Source organism: Castor canadensis, chromosome 2, assembly GCF_047511655.1.
Source record: "Castor canadensis chromosome 2, mCasCan1.hap1v2, whole genome shotgun sequence".
NCBI classification, from domain to species: domain Eukaryota; kingdom Metazoa; phylum Chordata; class Mammalia; order Rodentia; family Castoridae; genus Castor; species Castor canadensis.
Genome location: NC_133387.1, coordinates 88,222,089 through 88,239,174, shown reverse-complemented (window position 1 = coordinate 88,239,174; position 17,086 = coordinate 88,222,089). Strand labels below are relative to the sequence as shown.

The 17,086-nt window shown below is 42.6% G+C and overlaps 1 protein-coding gene across 2 annotated transcripts in view; it reads right to left on the bottom strand.

The window, feature by feature from the left end:
- Window positions 1-17,086, bottom strand: part of Chn2 (chimerin 2) — a 288,848-nt gene that overhangs the window by 147,026 nt on the left and 124,736 nt on the right. For both annotated transcript variants that reach the window (XM_074065216.1, XM_020157040.2), the window contains exon 2: window positions 288-326. In XM_074065216.1, coding sequence (XP_073921317.1) covers window positions 288-326 — 39 coding nt within the window. The remainder of the gene's footprint in view (window positions 1-287; window positions 327-17,086) is intronic.

The window sequence follows — 17,086 nt, the reverse complement described above, 5'->3', positions numbered from 1 at the left end:
ATGAAATGTACAAAAAATAAAAGCAAAAAAAGCAATAAAAGCAAAAGTAAAACCTCAAATTGAGGTTTCTAGCATTCCTGGGGTATGTCACAGACCGGCTCCTGTAGGTCTTGTTTGGGGAAGGCTGCCTAGTTCATCCTCTCTTACAGGTATCTATCTGTCCCTAGTGGACAAGGAATGCTTGGGGTTTACAGGGCTGTGATGTGCAACTGCACCCCTGTCAGGAATCCTTTAAGAAAGGAGGCCAGCTCCAGACCTCTGAAGAGATTTTCATTTCAGGTACTCACAGTATGATTTCCATATTGGAGGTTGGTACTCTTCAGCATCTAGAATAGGAAGAAAGAAACCACAGCATCAGTCTGCATGTCAAACTGTCAACGTGTGTCTTCTCTGGAGGAGTAACAGTCTGTCAACAATACTTGCATTCCTGCCCCAGGGGACTCCCTGCTCATTCCAGGCATGAGGAAGGAATGTGCATGGAAATCTTGTAGACCCAACACCACTTTCTTCAGCTCACTTACTGTGACAGAATCAATTGCTCAACAATTTTCATACAGCCCAGTAAATCAAAAAAGATTTCTAAAGTAATTAACTTGATTGTGCCCTCTAGTAACCTGCTCAAACAGTATTTACTCAACTTGGCGTAATAAACATAATTTATCTCACAGTTTTCAATCAGATCTTTAGCCCATTTATTAAAATGTGAGGGCAAGACTCAAAGTGGCAAGTATACAATATTAAATGTGGAACATTGCACAACACAACCCCCAGAACTAAAATATGGAAGCTGACACAGAGACATTGGTGGTTCAATTGGAATTGCATTATCATCTTGAATTAACTCCAATGTGTGCCTTAGAAAATTTCTAGAAACCTCTCAGCAATCAGAAGTGTCAGAGAGAGAGAGAGAGAGAGAGAGTTACAACAAAATGAAGAGGATGAAATTGTTAGTCACCATTCTAGACAACAGAGCACAGGAGGAAGTCTACAGGCTCAGTCAGCTCAACCATCTGGAGTTGATGGCTAAGCTTATTATTCCCATAAAGTTGTTAGAGTCCTCTTGGGTTACAGTGATAAAGCTTTGGGAGAATACTCTCCAGCCTAAACAACCAGGAGAGAAAATTCTTTTCCTCAAATCATAAGATGTGGATCTGGGAGAACCTCAAGAGTTTTCTAATTTAGCATCTTTACATAAGGAAGCCACCGTGCCCTCCCCATTCCCGGGACAACACACAGCCCGTCCTCATACTGTGCCTGACCTGGGGCTCTTGTCCTGTTAGAACTTTTCTAACCTCATGCAGGAAAATGGTTTCTCCTTTAGAAACAAATATGCTGCGTATAAGTAAAAACTAACTCAAAAATAGTAAACTTCTTCCCAAAACCTACTCAATTACATCTATGTAACTTGAATTATTTTACAATTAAAAGCTCGCTCTCCAGGGTCCGTGTATCACAGTGTTCACCTAAATGCCTGGAGAGGGTTTTTTGTACAATTCAGCCACATAGGCACACACACAAATACAGTGCACTGATAGTGGCTGGTATTGTTATTTGAAGTCAGTTCCCTGAATAAATATGGGCATTAACTCTGAACACTTTTGTCAAAGTAAGAAAGTAATATCTTATAGCTTTTATCCTAAACAATCAATTAATTTCATCCTATAGGTAACATGAACCAATTTTAATGTGTTGGCATGAGTGGTCATTTTATAAAGACTATTCAAATAAAATAAATCAACTTGCTGACTTATAATAAAATTCTAAAACCATCTGTCCCATGCCATCTCACCAGAAAAGCCAGATGTGTTAAAATGACGATGGCCTTTTCAAAACTATCTTTTCATATATAAAGATCAACACACACACACACACACACAATGAGCATATTGCTTAGAAATATAAATCCTGGAGATGCCACAGACCCAAAACTGTGATGTCTTGTTATTTTAGATGATGTTTATTCTGCAGCAAGTACAACCCCACACCCAGAGCAGTCAAGATGGGTCAGTACCTTAGCACCAGTTTCTCCATAATTGGGGGAAGAGAAGGTCCCAAGCCAGGAAGTAGCCCCTTTGAATATAAGCCAGATGCTCAGCTTGGACCTGCTAAGAATCTTTCACTTAATGTTAGAAGCTTAAATTAGATGACCTCTCACTGTTCATTTCAGTTGTGTTGTTCAGAGGAAAACTCAAATTTTGTTTCATCTGAACCACTGCTCCTTGACTAACTCATGCAGGCCTCCCTGCATGTGCCATAAACAATTTTTCCTTTCCACTTGCTCCCTGTTGGCAACATAACCCAGAGGTGAGGAAAGCAGATGACAGGTCCTGGTGATCATAACACTTCCTTGCATGGAATTCTCCAATCCCTCCCCTCTGTGTGCGGAATACAGACAGATGTGTTCCTATGTCGTTGGAGCCACCGACCTCTCTTACTCCATGGAGACATTTTTTCCTTTCTCTTTCCACTTCTCATCTAGCCATGCTGGCTTTCTCTCTGTTCCCAGAACAAGCTATGCTGCTCTTCCATGTGCCCAGCCTTTGCTTTCGTGGACTCACCATGTAAAATGCTCTCCAATAGATCTTGGCATGATTCACTTGCTCTAGCTCAAGTATCTCTTCCCAGGAGCTTTCCCTGCCAACTTTGTGCAAAAGGAGTGGCCTTCCCCCAACCCCAGTCTCTTCCTAACAAACAGCTTATTTCTCTTCTTAGTGTTTATTACCATCTGAAATTATTGATTTCTTGGTTTGTTCTGACTGGTTTCACCACATTATTTGTCAAACTCCATAAAAGCAGGACTTTGACGTCATCAGCCCTTAGAAGCAGGACTTTGACATCATCAGCCCTTAGAAGGGTACCCAGTACATAATAAGCTCTCAAAAACTAAAACAAAAGCATATTAAGTAAATGATCAAATTAATGAACTCTCAGAGTTCGGGCATCTATTACTAAGTAGCTTGAAGTAGGTTATTATTTTGCTTCTTTTAAGAGTCCTCTAACACTCATCTTTGTTAAAACAGAACCAATAAGGTACCTACCTGCGAACCTATCTCTAAGGGTGCCATGAGGATTAAGTGAGATAGTGTATGACATTTCCTGGATGACACCTGACAGACAGCAAGTTCTAAATGAAGCTCCCTAACAGGGCTGTGCTTCTGTTACTGTGATATCACCCTGTCCTGATCCTCCCCAGGTACCCGTGCTTCTGTCTTCACTCTCTCAGCTGTAGCCAATGAATGTCTCCATACTTGCCCCAAGATCTGGAGCCTGTAATTAAGCTCCAGTGCTGTTGTCATGGAAGCTTTTTCTTTCCCATAAAAGAATTCAAATTGAGAGGCTATTTGTCATGCTTCAGTGGAACAACTATAATTACCTTGGCCTGAGAGACACGTTTCACAAACCATGAAAGTACACTGTTAAGAGGCCATGGTCAAGTGATAGAGCACACAATACTTTTAATATGTATATTAATATATGTTTAATATTTTAGTTGCCTCCAGCATCGCCCCAACACATACACTATTTGCAGCAACATCACAGGATCCTTTACAATGGTCTACTTCACTCCTGGATAGTGTGACACTTTAAATAACTCTAGAAGGTCACTTAGATCACCTTCATCACTTGGCAAATGAGGGAAATGAAACACAGAATGACTAAATGGCTTCTTCAAGGTCATGAAGCAAGTTAGAGGCAGCGGGGGGAGGGGGGGAGCTTTATTTTCCAGACCTGGATAGTATCATTCATCCTTGCCAGACAGTCCTCCCTAATTTACATATGTTAGAATCAAGAAAACAAAATTATCACATACCAGATTAATCACTTCAGTTCTTGGGAAGCTTGGGAGAAAATAATAAAATAGAAGAGAGAATTATTAGCATGAAAAATTGCCATTAAGTCAAGGTGTGGGACACCATTTGATCTATGAATTTGAACCAGGTTAGAAAATCCAGGAGAGGATGTAGGTATAATGCTTTTTTGAAAGTGTATGATCTTGGTAAACATTCTTAGAAATGAGCCTAATGCAGAAAGGAGAGGGAGTAAAAAAAGAAGCTCCAAATTCTAAACAATACAGAAAAAATCTATCCTTGAACTCAGCAGACAGTAATACATGTTTAGAAAGGAGCAAAAAGTTAAAGCTTAGGAAATATACTGCTCAACAGTATTGACTCACACATCCAACCTTTAAAAAATGTGTCAATCTTTGACTCAGCAATTTTATTCTTGGGAATCTAGCCTAAGGTAGTAACTGAACACTACACAAATATATATATATATATATATATATATATATATATATATATATATATAGAGAGAGAGAGAGAGAGAGAGAGAGAGAGAGAGATGCTCATTGCATTGCTCCTGTGTGTCTAACATTGAACTTGAGATGGCAGCAAGAGGATGACTAAATAGTTAACATGTACTGATTCAGGACAAAGACAGTTTGGGGCCACAGCTTTGTGGTCAAGAGTACAGGAATGGCTTCTGGAGCAGGACTGTCTAGATTCAACCACCAGTTCTGCCCTTAATTAGCTCGTGATCTCAGGCAAGTTGCCTAATCTTTCTGTGCCTTGAGTGGAAGTAAGACTGAGTGAGTTAATATGTATACAATGTTAAGTCTGTAAAGAGAAAGTAACAAATATGCTTCATGTCATTATAGCCATGAGCAGAAGAAAGCTAAAAGAAGTTAACAGAAAGACAGAGAAACTCCACCCATGTAAAGTGTTCAATAAAGTAAAGATGGACATAGGGGAATTGTGAAAAAATAAAATCCAGTGCTCAGTTTGGCACCTGGCATAAAGTCAACTTTATGGTTGCTATTATTAGTGACAAGAAAAATATTTAGGCCACATTGTTAACTACTAAACAAATCAAGTTACAAAACAGTTTTCTAAATATGATCCCATTTTAAAGAAAAGATAAATATTTATAAACACAGTAACTATCCAGACAGTTTGCATGTCCAGTTACTAAAAGTTGTTATCTGCTATGGGAAATACAGGTGCATTCTATTTTTCTTCTGTTACTTACCCACATCTGATAATTTTCTGTACATATGGCTTGCATAACAATGTAAAATTATAAGAAATAAACTTGTAGAAGTGCTAGGTGGTGTTTATTTGTTTGCAGGTACTGGGATTGAACCAGGGCCTCACACTTGCTAGGCCTATGATCTACCACTTAAGGCCACACCTCCAACCCTTTTTGCTTAAGTTTTGTTTCAGATAGGTTCTTACTTTTTGCTCAGGGCTGGCCTTAGACTGTCATCTTCCTACCTTGCCTTCCGCATAGCTGGGATTGCGGTGTGTACCACCACACCCAGCCAGTGTTTGTTTTTTCTTTTAAATTCATTGTCCAAATAAATCATTACTTTGAAAATAAAGAGGCATAAAAAGGCTCCAACCAAAAAATTTTTTTATTGTAACACACGCAGCATTAGTGCAGGAAGAGTGAAAAGGTGAAGACAAAAGAAAGTAGACAGCTGCCTTATTAGCAAAAGGCCCTTCCTGCTATCCTTGGCCCTCTATTTAAAAGTCTATGAAATAAACATTAATGACCAATTCTAAGAATGGGAGATGAGTATCTCCTCTCATTAAAAGAGGAAGAGAAAAGTGTGTGTGGGGGGAAGATATAGATGCTTATAAAATGATCCAAACCTTACAAGAATAGGTAATAAGACCACTCAAGCAAAATCATCCATAAAGAATCTGAACATATTAAACAAAAGGAACAGAAAAGAAAACTGGTTAAAAGGGCAAGAGGTTCAGGTTGAAACTTGAAAGCAAACTTGAGAAAACCTTATGGACTAAAGTACCTAAGCCTTGAAAAGACGGAGCTGCCATTCTGGTCTTTGGGGAAAGGCAAGGAATTCTGAGATGAGCCCATAGAAAGCTTTTCAATGTTTGAGACAGCCTGAGGGGAAAATATGGGCAATAGAGAACATGTTGTAAAAGTCATCTTTCTAGATCAAGAGCACAGCAGAAATAATGTAATATCTCTATTGATTTCACTAAACTTAAAAGTAATATGTACTTATTGTTGAAAAAAAAACAGGAAAAGTCCAATAAATAAAAAATGTAGGCCAGGTGTAGAGGCTTACCCTTGTAATCCCAGCTACAATGAGGCAGAGATAGGAGGGTCAAGATTCGAGGCCAGCAAGGGCAATAACAGGAGATGATATCAGAAAAATAATTATAGCAAAAAGGGCTGGGGATGTGGTTTGAGTGGTAGAGCGTCTGCCTAGCCAGCATGAGACTCTGAGATCAAACCCCAGTATTACAAAAAAACAAAAATCAAAACAAAACATTAATAGATTTGTGTGAATCCTTACACATTTTGCTATGTGAATAACTGGAATAAAAACTTTACAAAATAGTCTCATAGCATATATACTGTTGTGCAACTTGCTTTTAAAATGTAATGCTATTTCTTAAGCCGCTTTCCACATGAGTACTCAGAGATCTGTATAAACTGCAGCCTGGTCTTCCACTGCATGAGTTTACAAAAACGTGATTCATTTATTTCTGTAACTTCCAACTAACAGACCTGTACTCTATTTTCATACTATGCTTAGTATGGGTTCAAGGAATTGAACTCAAATGGGTGAAGGGTCTGGGTATTTTTTATTGTAAAAAATTTTGCTTAAATGGTCTTCAAAAAAAGTCGCATCAATGGGAGCTCCAGCAGTGAGGGCCAGAATGCTCACATCCTGTAACACTGGCTGTTACCAATGTATGTCATGCGGTGCCCGTAAGACGACATTTGAAAATTCACAGATGAGACTGTGTTTTCAGGGAAACAAATGGAGGCTCAGAATGCTGCTGGGAGTTGAAGTTATGGTGACATAAGGCCGTGAAGTGTGGTGAGAATCCATCAGTCCCATGCATTTTGGTGGCTGCAGCTGGAAAGATGAACTCTTCCAGGCATGTTTTTAGCTCCAGAAATACATTGATCTAATGGAATCACCCAACAAGCAAGTGCAGAGGAATTCGGGGACTGATTAATGAAGAAAAATTAAAGAAGGCATGTGCTCACTTGGTTAAGTGATAACTGAAGAGTGAAATACCTGTAAACATCAAGAGAGCCAACTTCCTTCACTTGGCTCAGTAGAGGGAGACCAGGCCAACCAAAGCATGCATATAGGGCTTGGGAAATGAGAGGAGGAAAAGATTGACAGAGAATGATCCACCAAGGAAAGCCAAAGATGACCTCTCTTTAGATTGCATCAGGGATCACTGGGATAGACAGGGTGGAAGGATTGGGCTCTCCTCTGCCACCCCCTTTCCTAGAAATGCCAAGTCTTTGCTGTCACTCTTGATTTATTGATGCACATATTTGCAGATGGGCTGCAGTGGGCTTTTTCCAGCAAAGCTGGGTGAAAACAGGTTTTGCAGTCAGGCACAGAACAGCCACGTGAGATGGCAGCTCAGGATTTGCAGGGTGATTAGCTTAATGGGTCCAGAAAAGGTTGGGACACAAATGAAAGCAAACACCACCAGCAGGAGCAGGATGTTATGTCTGCACACGTTGCAATATTTCTATGACACGTTGTACCAAGTGTCAGAAGTCTTTGGAAGTGTGTGGAAACCTGAATATGCAGCCTGAGCCTTGGTCTTCTCAGGACACCACAGCCAAATGGTACCAGGTCCAGGTTGCAAGACTTCCCCTACAGATTATCCTAACTGCTGGAAAATATTCAGATATGAAGGCTGTGCTAGAGCCTCTGCACTAATTTTTGTAACCTGTATGGTTTCCCTTCATTGCCCTGAGAATTTAGACATCTGTGTATTCTCTCTGAATACTCTGTGTAATAAACAAAGGTCTGATGCTTGTGAGACTATGGATCTCATATCAGGGGTCTTGTAACTGAGTCCTTGCAGAGACATTCCAGGAACTTGCTGGAATGTGCTAGGCCCTGAGACTGGATAAGGCCAAACAGAGATTATCTAAAGATGATGAAACCTCCAAGGCCTTGGGCTAGAGTATGTGGTCACTAGAGGGCACTGGGGCCGCATGGAGCTTCTATCCTGGGCCACTTCTGTATACAGAGGCATGGTGAGATTCTCCCTCTGGGCAGGTGGTTAGTAGATAAGTACAGTGAGCTAGGCCTTAAGCAGGCTGCAGAGAACAGGCAGGGAAGCTTTGCGAAGCTTTATGCAGTCTGGACCCTGGGTGTCATCAACCTGGTTTTTCTGTTTACCTGGCCTCTTGTTCCCCGTACCTCAACCACTCTGGCCTTCCTTTTGATTCTTGAATGGACCAAGATCATTCCAACATTACAGATGTTATGGTTTCTTTAATCACTGCCTGGTTAGCCCCTTTATTATCTCAGCCTAAATGTCCTGGCACCTCAGAGAGCAATTCCCAGGCCATCCAATCTAAGTGGCTTCCAGAGACTCTTCAGTCTCAAACAGTCTTTCCCCTCTCTGGGATTTTTCATTGTGTGTATCTATATTTCTTTGTTTATATGTTGTCTTGCCATGCTAGAAACACAGCACTGTGAGAGCAACAGTCTCATTTATCCTGTTCTCTGTTATCTGGATCACCTTTAGCCTATCAGGGCCTTGTGTGGCTTTGTGAAAAAGTGTCCCTCTCAGGCAAGTGGTTGGGCAATTGGACAGTGCCTTTATGTGAAGAAGGTGCTTCCTCTTAGGGACACAAATCCAACACAGAGCACATGGCCTGGCCATAGATGTCCTGACAGTTATAGCCCCCACTGGTCCCTTCAACTAGACACAAACAGCACAACTAAGAATGACCCTGATTCCTATATTCTAGGACATAGAAGGTGCTCAATAAAGTGTTGGATAAGTGAAAGACAGATAGAAATTCAAAACATGGCTTCTGTTGAGGGATACCAACAAATAAAGAGGCAACAAACAGAGTGCAAGGTGATGTAAGAAGAGTGACCTTTGGAAGGTAGGGCGGTGATGGGGTTGGGGACACTAGGCCCATCCATGCCTTGACCAGTCACCTCTAAACTTCCGTGGCCCAATCAAGGGCTCTTTTAAGAGTAGTCCCAGGGGTGTGGACTCTAACAGCCAGGTCTAAAGTCTGCAAAAACAAAAGAGAATGAGTAACTTCTGGTATCATAGCACACTGAGCCTGGTCAAAGAGGCATTCTTATCATCCAGACATCGACCACAGCAGCCAATGGCAAGCAGTGTCATGTGGCCAAATGGTTTCATGGAGCATGAGACACAGACCAAGGTGTGGCCTACCAGGGCCAGAGGCAAGACAGAACATGACACTGAGAGCCAGAAGTGCTTCAGCCTCCTGACTGTTAACAGTGATAGTGTGGAAGGTGGGGGTTCCAGACTGGCTAGAGATTAACTTTGAAACGCAAGTAGGGGTCAGATAATTAAGAGTTTAAAACTACACTAAGGGCTTATCTTTGAGCTAGAGGAAAAGGGAAAGGTAAGCAAGGAGGACACAGAATCGAGTTTGTATGCTAGAAAGTTCATTCTGGTTGCAATGAGAAACTGGATTGGTGAAAAAGATGGGAGAAGGGAAGGTGAAAGACAGTGAGACCAATCAAGGGGTTGGTTAATAACCTAGGCAGGTGACACAGATGATCTAATCTCCAGCGGTGTCAGTGGAGATGGATTTGAAAGATGCTGAGAAGAGAAAATCTTCTTGGATCCTTGGATGGATTGGATCTGAGTAGAGAAGGAAAGAGGGGAAATGACTTTTGGCTTGGGCAGAGGACTATAATAGTGTTTGGCTTCAGCAGCAGGATGGAGGGTGATTCCATTCACAGAAATGGGCAGTCCAGAGGAGAAGCAGCTTTGACAGATGGTGATGCCTTCAGTTTTTCACTGTTGGAAAGAGATGGCAGGGACAGCCAAGGGAACATGTCTGAGAGACCTGAAACCAAGGAAAGAGACCAGGGCAAGAGTTGTAGAAGGAAGTCCACTTACATACAGTTGGTGACTGCAGGCACTGGGATGTGACAGAGGATCCATGCTCAGGGTAAGACAAGACACCTTTGCAGACCAGAGCATTAACACAGAAGGCATAAGAAGGAGAGAGTGAGCAGAGACCAGAGAGATAGGAAAGAAGCCAGAAGATGGTGTGGTGTGGGAGGCAAAGCACGAGCCATTTGAAAAGGAGGAAGTGGGCAGCAATATCAGAGGCTGCTCCAGTGAGATATGCAGGTCAAGAACCCAATTCTACAACAAAAAAGGGGGCGTTGTGAGTAGAAGCCACAGTCAGGTGAAATGAAGGGTAAGTGGAAATGGAGAAAATAGAACCCCAGGAGTGGGAGATCTGGCAGGAACGTGGAGGCAAATGGTGGCAGCAAAGGGGGGGGGGTATTGAGACCTAGCAGCTCTGACTTGGTTAGCATCCTTATTATTTTCAACACACCTTCTGCCCTGTCCTTGAACTCCCTCACTCCCAGTCCTCTCCCTACTTACTGGTTCTAAGTCTACAAAATGCTGATGTTTCCCAGTACAGTGGAGCTGCTTTCCTGATGGATGATCTCTTCAGATTTCTTTAGAGACAATCTCACAACTTCTACCTCCTTTCAACCTGGAGAGCAGTCTCTCCTCCCCATTCTCCCTTCCAGCATCTGCCTGCCTCTTTATAAATTCTTCTTACCAGAGGAATGTCCTCCTGGCTTTCCTCCAGAAGCCCCCGCAGGCTTTCATCTATTCATCTGACAAATATTTACCTAGAGTTTACAGCCTGCTTGGTACAAAACATCGAGCTAGACTGGGGTACAGATAGAAAGATACAGAATCGAACTACAAGGAATCAGTTAGCAGATAAAATAAGACATCGACTCATTCATTTGTCCAACAGCATTGCCTGCCTCCTGGACTCTAGGCACCTGGCCACATGTATTTGATAGGCCAGGAATTGGCAATGTTATAGAGTAAGATTGGACCTGCAATGCCATGGGAATGAAGATCAAAAAGACATTATCTTACTCAGTTATTTCTTGATACTTATTCTTTTGTTTTTCTCCTTCCTGAGCTCTTAGAGAAGGGGACAATAACTCTTAGAGAAGGGGACAATTTAGGCGAACCTCCAGCCAGCTTTCTAGTCCTGCCTGCCATTTACAAGGGCCACCTTGTCCTATTACAACATTCACTGCTTGTCTTGAGTTCACTGTGGGCATCTGTGTCTCTTCAGATATATGACAGTAGTGCAATGACAGAGTAAATTCTCACAAAGGCAGCCCATAAATCATGGCCCTGGCACTGTTGCTACTGGCAAGCACACAAAGAATTTTGCCCATATTATACTCAGCATCAAACAGTCCCAAAAGACAAAAATAGAAGAGAAGGCGAGGACTTCCATGAAAAGTTAAAAAGAACGCTTAAGTGCCTGGTACATTCCAGATTCTAGGATAGGCTTCTTACATATATTATCTTGAATGTTTACAATTTTCCTGAATCATCTCTCCACCCATCCATCCCTCTCCACCCACTCATCCACCCACCCATCGACCCTTTCAGTAGATAGCTGCATGCCAGACTCTGTGCTACAAGACAAAGATGTAGCTGTGAGCAAGGCATACCTGGTCTCCTTTCAAGGCTCCTTCAGTCCAACAGGGAGGGGAGCCAACATGAAGCAAGTAATTTCTATGAAAAGTGCAGTGAGAGAGAAAGTTCAGGTGCTAAGGCAGTGCTGAGCAAGCAAAGTTCCCAGAGGGCAAGCACTTTTATCTCCTAGAGAGGAGGAAAATGAAGCTCAAAGAACATAAGTCATTTTTCCCAAGGTCATGTAGCTAGTGGAAAAGTGGAATTCAAATCCAGATCTATTTTGCTTCAGAGTCTATTGATTTTTCTCCCCATGGCCTTAGTCCCACAGGGGACTCAGCGATGCAGAAGCTAAAGTAAAATGTTCAGCTCTCTCTTATTTCTGGTCTGCTGCAATGATATAGCAGCTTTGAACATTTGTAGAAAACAGCATAAAGAAGTAGAAAAACTCATGATATTATTCAGTTTTCTGCCATGTTTTAGAACAAAAAGGTGAAATCTTACTAAAATCTTTTTCCTTCTCATTGTCCCCCCTCCTTCCCTCTTCCTCTTTTCCTTCCCTGCCTCCCACCCTGCCTCTCTCCCTCTGTCTCTCCCTGTTCTTGCTGAAGGGCCTTCTGTGTGCAAACCAGGCACCATGTATGGCTCTTCCCTTGCCCTCATTGTCTGCAGGGGTACTGAGCCCAGGTCGAGGTCTGGCTTGTCAGCTCACTACTGGTCTGACAGTGGTGATTTAGCACAGTCATTCCTGACAACTGGCACTGTTCGTAACAATTGGTACAGTTAATGTAATTGTAGTAATTCATATCAAGAATGGGCATGTCAGCAGCCACTCACTCATTCTGGCCAGAGACTGTCTGTCTTACAAGCTAAAAATAGAATCAGCTGCCATGGAACTTTCAGTTTAAGACTCACTGGCTCTACCTACACCTGTGAAAGAGAGAGTTCTAGTGATGGAGTCTCAGACAAGATCAGACCACTGTGCTCTCACCAATAAGCTCTCTCCACTGCTAGAGAGATAGTGGTGGGAGTCTTATCCTGGCTCCTGACCGAAGTGTATTGGGTGACCTTTTGCCACCCCCTCAACCTCAATTCAGATAAGCCTTAGTTTTCTCTTTTACAGCTTGAGTTGGAAGTCCTGGAATGGCACTCCTGGCTAAAGGTTCCCTGACATCCTGAGTTCTCAGTCACAGAGTGCTGTACTCTCCTATTGGGACCCTCTGATCAGAGCTCTTTGGTGTGCCCCAAAGCTAAAAGGCAGCTTGCTAGCACACATGGATCTGGTGAAGCCAGACTTCTTCAGGGGACAAGGGGACACTTTGAGCACAGTGGAATAGCCCATGTGTGTGATAAGAGGTAATCCACACGAGTACATGCTTCTGTGGATATCCAGTGTTAGGAGCCATTCTCACTCTTATGAAGAGAACTTAGCAGTGTGTTCAGAGCCACTGTCTGGACCCATATTGTGTCTCTGGGGACATGGAAGTGACTTGGCTTTTGGCTTTGTTTCTGCCCTTGCACTGTCTGCTGGAGGAGGGTTGCTCTCCTGGCAGGCTACCCCTAAGGCTACCGTCCTGTCTGTGCTTAAGAACACAAGTGCCACTTTAGCCTGTGTCTGCTTTATTATGTTTGATTTCTGCTGTTAAATATCGGGAGGCCCCTAAGCAACCCCAGTAGAAAGCAGCCTGTATTTCGCTAGTGAGAAGATTCCCCAAAAGGTTTTTGTACATGTAAGATTTTAGTGATCTAAATGATGATCGTATTTTACACTCAATTCGTTCATTCATTTATACAAATATAATTAAAACAATGTTTAAAGTCGCTGCTCTCCAACGCCAGTACCGCCTCTCGGTAGCTTGCTCCAGACGAAAGAGAAGGGGGTAAGAGTTCTTTGTACCGTGGCTCCTACAAAGCAGTGCGCCGCAGATCCACCTGCGGTAAAGCGCCCAGGACACAACTGGCTACAAAAGCCGCTCGCAAGCGCGCCCTCTACCGGAGGGTGAAGGAACCACATCGTTACAAGCCTGGTACTGCGGGGCTGTGGAAATTAGATGCTATCAGAAGTCCACCCAACTTTTGATTCACAGATACAGCGTCTACAGCAAGAAATCGCTCAGGACTTCAAAACCGATCTGTGCTTCCAGAGCGCAGCTATTGGTGCTTTGCAGGAGGCAAGTTGAGTCCAACCGTTTGGCCTTTCTAAAGATTCCAACCTGTGTGCTAGCCATGCCAAACGTGTAACAGTTATGCCAAAAGAAACCGCACGCTACACACGTGCTTAAGAATCCAGTAAGGACGGGAAACATTTCATTCTCAAAAAAATATTTTTTTCTCTTCCCGTTATCGGTAGTTCTGAATATTACATATTTTTCCCCCATGGAGTCAAAAGGTGCCTAAGCATATGATTGCAAGTGGAAAAACACGGGGTGTAAATCAGGGGTTGGTAGTTTTTTTCACTTTCATTTGTGTGTGAATTTTTAATGTAAATGCGGGGATGTAAAGCATTGATGCAAGTCAAACGTTTTAGTGAACAAGTTTTAACAGTTCAGCTTTATAAACAATTATAAAAAAAGCCTATTAATTTTTTCTGGACAATGCCAGCATTTGGATTTAAAAAAAAATAAGTAAATTTCTTATTGATGGCAACTAAATGGTGTTTGTAGCATTTTTATCATACAACAGATTCCATCCACTCGCCATGCTTTCTTGAGTTGTCCTTCGTGTAAGTACATGGCGTTAATGTTGCCTACGTACATTAAAGTATACAAATTAATAAAGCCATGTTTAAAATAATACACAAATTTTAAAATGTTGCCTTCATCAACATTTTAAACTTTATTGACAGCTTCCATTGCATTGTATTGCTAGGTATTTCACATTGCAGTGTCTTTTTTAATGTTCACAACAAGTTTTTAAACAAGCTTATTAGTCCCATTGTATAGGTGAACAATGACAAGCAGTGAGGCCATATGTTAATAAGTAGTAGAGATGAATATTCAAACCTAGCTCTCTCCAACTCTGAAAGCTATGATTTTTTTTGCTTGTTTGTTAAATAGTGCTGCTTCTTCTGCTGGGCCCTGCTATACTCTGGGACTTCACACACATTGTCACACTGGATTCCTGACAGCACTGAGAGGACAGTATTCTCCCCAGACATGGAACCTGAATCCAAGGAGAACTGTACCTTGCCCAAAGCTGGCCAACTCATCTGGATCCCATCAGAATAAATCAGGGCCAAACCTATGTCACCCAATGGTGGTCTTGGGAAGGCTGACCTATCATGTTTTATCATGAGAATTAAACACATTTAATTCACAATGCTAAACTTGTTGTTGGTAACTCAACAAGTTTATTAAGTCTTCCTTCATCTATTATTAGCTGAATCCTTACTTATTAGAGTAAGACAAGTAAAATTCGATGGGATCCAGTCGACTATCTAGGAGAGAAGTTGGCTCTGACACAAGAAGATTCTCCAGACTTAGAGTTCAGGTTTAGCTTTGCTCCTGGGCTTCGGAGCTCTGTGGTTTCTTTATCACATGCTTTAAAAATAACTCCTTACAGAGAAAATATTTCTAAAGATCACAAACACATGCACAAGCAACACTTCAGACACTTCATCAGTCATACCACAAAGCAACACGAACAGCACAGGAAGCGTGTCTGTGATGAACAGGAAGGAGAGACAAGAGTTAAGACACAGCAGTAGAAGTTGTCCTCAGGACGACCTACACGATGCTAGTGAAAGCTTCACATTGGACTCTCCTTTAGCATGCATTTGTCACTGTGATGTCAAGAGCTTGAGCAAGTGTATAGAAAGCCTTCCTGTCACCCCAGGCAGGTTGGGGGAAAGCGCCAGCGGTGGGTCTCTAATTAGAGGTTTAAGAAGCCAAACAACAAGTGGTCCGAATGATTGCCACAAGAGAAAGTATTTGCATTGCATAACAGAGCCAGGAGAAGAGACGCCTTCCCTGTCCTCTGCTGTTATCTTGGTGCTGCATATCTTCATAGGCTTTGGGACAGCTGTACCGCATGTGGTGGCAGAGCCATATCCTCTTGCTGTTTGCACAGTGGGACATTTGTCTTCCTAATCGCAGCATGTGAAAGTTCCTGCTTCTACTATCAGAAGCAGAAACCAAATACTAAAACAAACCTTTCCTTCACAGTCAGCTCCTGTCAGAGACTGTTGGTTTAGGTCCCCACTGTTTATCTATGTTCAGTGAGGGACACTGTCCTAAGGAGCCATTGTCTATTTACACACCTGGGCCTTTATAAAAGATCACTTGCTCATTTCCTAATCTGTCCAACCTAACAAACATTTACCCATCACTCTGTTCCTGATCCCAATGTAGCACCACTGGGTACACAGAGATGGCAAGGCCCTTTCTCTCAAGCAGCTACCACTTCTAGAGAGCTCTGTGGTTGAGTTGAAGGGAGTCAGTGGAACAGATGTGCACAAAAGCTGAGGGTATCCAAAGGCAGGAGCCAGGTCCCCTGGAGGCAACGGGGAAGACTCCACAGATGAGCTGGGCAGTGAAGGATAAGTAGGACTTTGGCAAGTTGTGTGCTATGGGGAGGGAGAAGAAGGTGGAGGTCAAAGGGTGGGATGTTGTTTTCACTTCTGAGAGTTCTGAGAAGGGAGGAGAGTTTGGTTTGTACCTTTAGCATTTTTGAAAAAGCAGTGTTTTCTTCTCACAAGGATTACTTAACTATTTCCACTGTGCATTGACAAAAGCTATCTTTCCCCACCTGTATTGCAAAGGCAAATATGTACAGAGGATTGGGCACCCTTGCAACTGAGTCTGTGTGCCATCTGTCAAAAGGCAAGGAGAGAGTTCCGGGAATGTCTTCAGGAGAAACCACTTTCTCCCCTTCTCTGCAGGCAGATGGCTGTTAGGTTTTGCTGCTCGGAGCAGACACCTGACATGACTACTCCGAGCCAGGGCCTGCTGGCCCTCAGGGGAGTGATGGTGAGGTATGGATCCCAGTGAGAATCACCCTAACAGAACTGTTGGTGTGTCCCCAAAACTTCAGTCCTCCCCTGTAGCTTTGCTTTACTAGCAACCTCTCAAAGAAGAGCTGAGTGCTAAGTGCATACTACACGCTCAATACATGTTTGTTCTATCTACCTACTCACTGACCACTATCAAAGTGGAGGAAAAACCTTAGATGTCTATACCGGCTAACAGTATTGCATTTCCAGTGCAAGGCTCAGCAGTGGCCAGTTGTGTCCATTGCTCACAGCTGGTCAGTTACTAGCTGACAGATCTAACTAGAAAGAAGAGCAACCCAACTTGTTGGAAGTTTCCTCCCTCATCAAATGTTCAGGGTGTTGTATTTGACACCTGTGGGTCTAACACAGATCATGAACTAACAAGGCTAGGATCTGCCTATCAAAACCCAAACTATAGAAGAGGAAAAAGCAAAGACAGCAGCCAGAGTTACTAGGTTAGGGACCTCTAAATAAGGCACTGAAAGGTCCTCAATTTCTAGTGTGTGAGTTCAAGTAAGAAGTGCTTTCTGGAAACTTCCATGCCCACAGCCATGTACCCTCCAGCAAGTAGTGGGTGTTCCTGTCTGGACACTAAGAGACCTCTTAT